Raw genomic sequence first — 5,000 nt, forward strand, 5'->3', positions numbered from 1 at the left:
AGCTGTATTAGTAGTATCCTAACATCAGAAATGATTATAGTAATGATGCTATTAGCTAAATAGCGCCTAGATAATCAATACTAGCATCACGTTCATCGTATCACCAGTTGTTAGTGGTCCCACCCCTTCTCAATAACCATCATCTTTTTCTGTTACCATTACGATCATGATCGTCAAGAGAGCCACCTTCAGAACAATACCAACATCAGCTGTAACGGACCAGACACGGACGTGAGCGAGCCAAAAGCAGCCTGCATTTACACTCTGATTGACAGGTGTTGCACAGTCGACCACTGCCACCTGTCTCACCTGTGCAACGTGCATAGCGGGAATGGGGACACGGCTCCCGCTTGCACCAGTTATGTACACATGTTTGCATAATATGTGGACTTTTGTATACGCACGCACTGCCTCTGATTAGCACACGACTCCGTGTCACTGCAGTTAGGTCTTCAACACAGTTTCTCAGAGAGGTTTTAGGGACACGAGCGACTAGACGCTTGCCACACTCTTTCGGAAATTTAAATGAGAGATTTTATGACCATCGCGAGTAAAACACATACATACATTATCGGTATGGATAATTTACATGGATATATAGCCTATTACGATGCTAATGAACGATGCAAATGAGCTAATTTCCAGTAAAACAGAATCTTGGAAGTTAAACGGAAATGATAATGAGAGATATCATAATTCATGACTTCACTGGCAAACCGGAAGTCACACAAACCATGTACCGGTACTCTCTATGATAATTTTACTGCAAATTATGAATGGGGGAACTACTGACATCTGTCTCTGAAACAGGGCAAAGCCGACAGTAAATGCTAATGAAATCAGTCATAAGTGACATTCGTTTCCGAATTATAACATTGGCTCCCAGCTATCTTTACCGTGAAAAATTAGAAACCTCATCATTTAGTTGTAATTAAGTTTCAACAAGTAAAAATCAGAAAGCATAACATCACACCCGATTTGATTCTAAAAGATACAAATCAAGAGTCAATGATATCGTCACTGCACGAAAAAGAAAGATAAGATAGATCCGTGATATCCAAAATGGCAGCTTTGAAAGATAAAACGCACAACTCCGGTAACGTTTTATGCCAACAGGAACGTTAACGCCAACTCATCATACGGAAAAATTCCAACAGAAGAAGACCCGCCACGGTATTCATTAGCCAGAGTTTTTTTTTTATCAACGACTGGGATCTGTGGTGTTTTGTGACAGAGTGGGGTGGAAGCAGATGATTGAACAAGCAGTGCCATGCGTGGAGATCATCTATCATCAGCTGACGTAACAGTGAGAGACAGTGGTATGCATGCGTTATCGAACTGGTAATGAAAGGTACTGCGATAGCGTGACAGGTGGGGAGGGGGAGGGGGGCGATAGTCAGTGATATATGGTGGAAAGGGCAATGACATGGCGTATGGTGGACAGTGACAGAGGGCACCGTGACCTTTGACAGGTGCTTTGATTGGCAGTGACAAACAGAAACACGTGATCCGACAAATTCCGTAACGCGTACAGACACGGACAGTGACAGGAACCGCCACGTGTTACGGCCAAGCAAGCGTAACATTCCGTAACGGCACATTACGATAGCTGTCTTAACACCCCGAGATATTTCACCAACCCCAGAAATATTGTCTGATCTGACTGTAATTTCGCTTCGAACGTCATTCTGTGCTTGCCTGACCATCCCCCCCCCCTCCCCTCCGCCTCCCTCCCCCCTCGACAGGTTAGCAGGTGCAGCGGACGCCAAGTGCACAGCGACGGCCCGAGCGGCTGTCCACTTCACCTTCGCATGGCTTCCCTCGGAAGGAGGAGGCGAGGAGGCGAGCAAGCGAGGCGGCGGTCCGTTCTCGGAACGTCTTGGCTATCTTCACCCTCATCACCACCACGACTGTGACGACCATCAGCATTATCACCGCCACGACCATCATCATCATCACTATCACCACCACGACTACCATTTTTATCACTATCACCACCACGACCATCATCATCATCATCTTCACAATCCTCACCACCACGACTGTGACGACCATCAGCATTATCACCGCCACGACCATCATCATCATCACTATCACCACCACGACTACCATTTTTATCACTATCACCACCACGACCATCATCATCATCATCTTTACAATCCTCACCACCACGACCATCATCATCTTCATCGTCATCACACACTTACTCAATCTTTCCCTCCCTTCCTCCTTCACAACCGCAAGAGTCTCGTGCTCGCTCATTCCTCCTGTGTCTTCACTCTTCTTTCGGCTTTCTCTATTCCTATTCTTATTCCTATTCTTATTCCTATTCCTATTTCTACTCCTACTCCTCCATCTCTCCTTCCCTCTTTCTTCACCTCTTTTTTTCTATCCACCCTATTCTTCTCCTTCTTCTTCTTCCTCCCTCTCTTTCTCCACCTCCTCTTCCTCTTACTTATTTTTCTTATATTCCCCCTCCTCTCCACTTCTTCCTCTTCCACCACAACCACCATTACCACCACCTCCTCCTCTTCCACAGCCTACGCCTCCTCTTCCACCACCTCCTCCTCCTCATCCACAGTCTCCTCTTCCTCCTCTTCCACCATCTCCTCCTCCTCTTCCATCGCCTACGCCTCCTCTTCCACCACTTCCTCCTCCTCCTCTTCCACCACCAACTCCACCTCCATTGCCTCCTCCGCCTCCTCTTCCTTCTCTCCCACCACCATCTCTTCCCCCTCCTCTTCTTCCACCTCCACCTCCACCTCCAACACCACCTCCTCCCCCCTTTCGCATTCCCCGGCCGCCCCTCGACGCCCCTCTCCCGTCCCTCCCTCCGCCGCACCTGCCGCTTCAACCTGCGCTCGGCCCTTCCCTCGCCTCCCTGCCCTTCCCTTCCACGTAAAGAAAGATAAAAAAAAGATCATTTCCTCAAAGTTCATTTCCCTGATCTCGTCTGGTCATCTTTCTGTCCCGTTATCTTGATGCTTTCTCCCTTCTTTATTTGACTGGTCTTTTCTCTGCTTTATTGTTTGCTGCTTCTTCGTCCCATACGTAAATATCTCACAGCGAGAGAGGCAGAATAGGCCTACAAAGAGAACTTTTATCTCGCGGATTTGTCTTCGATGTAGTCCTATAGGTACAACTCTGATTACCTATTTTTATACCGAAATATAAGCCTACAAATAAAACCTACTCTATTCTAGCGAAATTACTCTCTAAGCCATAGGCCTATATATCCAGTATTCACTTCGCGGCCTTACTTATAGAGATAGGCCTATATATAAAACTTCCTCGAACTTACTCTGTTGGACTCGAGGGCTTCGGCAGAGTGTTCCTCGCGCTGCCTGAAACAGTTGGTGCATTTGCTCTTGTTGAAGATGTTGGGCTGGAACTTGCGGCAGTCCGACTTGTAGTTCGACATAGTGTAGCGTAGCTTGCGACCTTTCCAATCAAAGGACTTGGGTGAGAGAACTTGTGGTATCCTTTCTTGTGAGGTGTCGAGCGAGTCCTTCAGGCCTTTTCACCGGGACGAAGGACTCATCCCAGGTGAGAGGGCGAAGAACTGGGTAGCTAGGTAGGTAGGAGGGGCGGGCTGGGGCAGGTTTGGCTCTCCACAGGTACTAACTACAGCTATCACAGCCCGCGGCGCTACCACGAACACCCACTAAACCTCCATCACTTTATTCCAAGGTTTTAAACACCCGGACACAAGGCAGATCCACCTTCGCACTCCAGCACTCTTTCAAACACTAGCATATCTATCTACAGAGAGAGAAATAATAAATAAACAAACAAAAACACCGATTGGATTTTTCAAGAGCACGGTAAAAAAAGAATTTAACACAACAAAATCACGTAGATTTTGTGTGAAAACTCGGTCCTCCCTCCTCACATGCCTGGACACTTGTGACGAGAAGAGGTTGCTCAGCCTCCCCGTCGCCCGCGTTGCCACACGCCGCCACGCGCCACGTCTCTCGCACAATAAACGCCCGTCCCCTTTCGTACACCTAATTCTTATCTTATCTTTGTGGACTTGGCTTTATCTCCTAGTCACTTTAATAACGACTATGGGATGAATCATAAGATAATCAGCTATAAATATGTCCTTTCTGACACATTTGATGAAGAGACTGGCATGCGCAGCGGTCTCGCCGGTTAACGCACCTCCGCGAGGTAAGGTAGTTCCTCACACCTTTATATTTCAACGCACTTGCACCGAAAAGATAAAACGTAACATTCATGAAATATCGACCATACGTTCACTTTTTCGGTAAACGTCACCTCCGACGGAGATTGCCGGCCAAGACGTAGCCGATTTTAACCATAATTTCTCAAGAGTTGGGCCAGGTATTTCTCGGTCCGCGGTAAGTTCTTGAAAGGCCAGATGTACTAGAAGAGAGATGTGGGTGCCAACTTTACAATGAATGAGGAGAGAAATCTGAAGATGCCGCCAGTACAGTAGATAGCGAGCCGCAATGGCCGCACGAAATGAAATATATTACCGAGCTGCCCATTTCTCGAAATAAGAAATAAAAATGACCCGACAGTCCCCGCACGGCATCAAGTTTATCTCGTGACAGGTAGATGAATAATTTATACCCCGCGGAAATGCGGATGTGTGTTTGTCAAGAGTACTCGAAGACTTGACTCCAGGAAATCATTTCTCAACTCAGACTTCCCTCCAATTCACAAGTTCCGTCTCTCTACCCACATCAGTGTGTTGTAACGGTGACATTGTGTCTAGGCAAGGTATAGGGCGAGGGTAGGGGAGAGGGCACGGCGGCCGGGCACGCAGGAACACCCATGGGACGTCCTGTGCAGGGAGCACCCTTCACCCTCACCCGGGAACAGAGTCTCTCTCGTCATACGGGTGCAGTTCCACGTATTCCTAGCCTCTTGAAGAGGAATTCCCGGTGCGAGGCGCCATTGGGGAAGGGAAAGTATTAGTTTGTGTAGAGGCTATTATTTTCCCGACTGGGTGGGAGGTACGGCGATTCTTT

At 47.6% G+C, this 5,000-nt stretch overlaps 1 protein-coding gene across 33 annotated transcripts in view; it reads right to left on the bottom strand.

The window, feature by feature from the left end:
* The window catches only part of osp (myosin phosphatase Rho interacting protein outspread), a 99,995-nt gene extending 96,084 nt beyond the window's left edge, over positions 1–3,911 (bottom strand). For 23 of the 33 annotated variants that reach the window (XM_086544897.1, XM_086544890.1, XM_086544875.1 and 20 more), the window contains exon 1: positions 3,302–3,902. In XM_086544897.1, the coding sequence (XP_086401023.1) occupies positions 3,302–3,421 (120 nt within the window). In that variant the 5' untranslated portion in view covers positions 3,422–3,902. Of the gene's footprint in view, positions 1–3,301 lie in introns of all 33 variants that reach the window. The other 10 variants (XM_086544894.1, XM_086544893.1, XM_086544892.1 and 7 more) reach the window with 3 other exon arrangements.
* Positions 3,912–5,000: the final 1,089 nt, after the last annotated feature.

This window comes from Penaeus japonicus, unplaced genomic scaffold (assembly GCF_977035675.1).
Source record: "Penaeus japonicus unplaced genomic scaffold, GWHDUDI00000001_assembly GWHDUDI00000015, whole genome shotgun sequence".
NCBI lineage: Eukaryota > Metazoa > Arthropoda > Malacostraca > Decapoda > Penaeidae > Penaeus > Penaeus japonicus.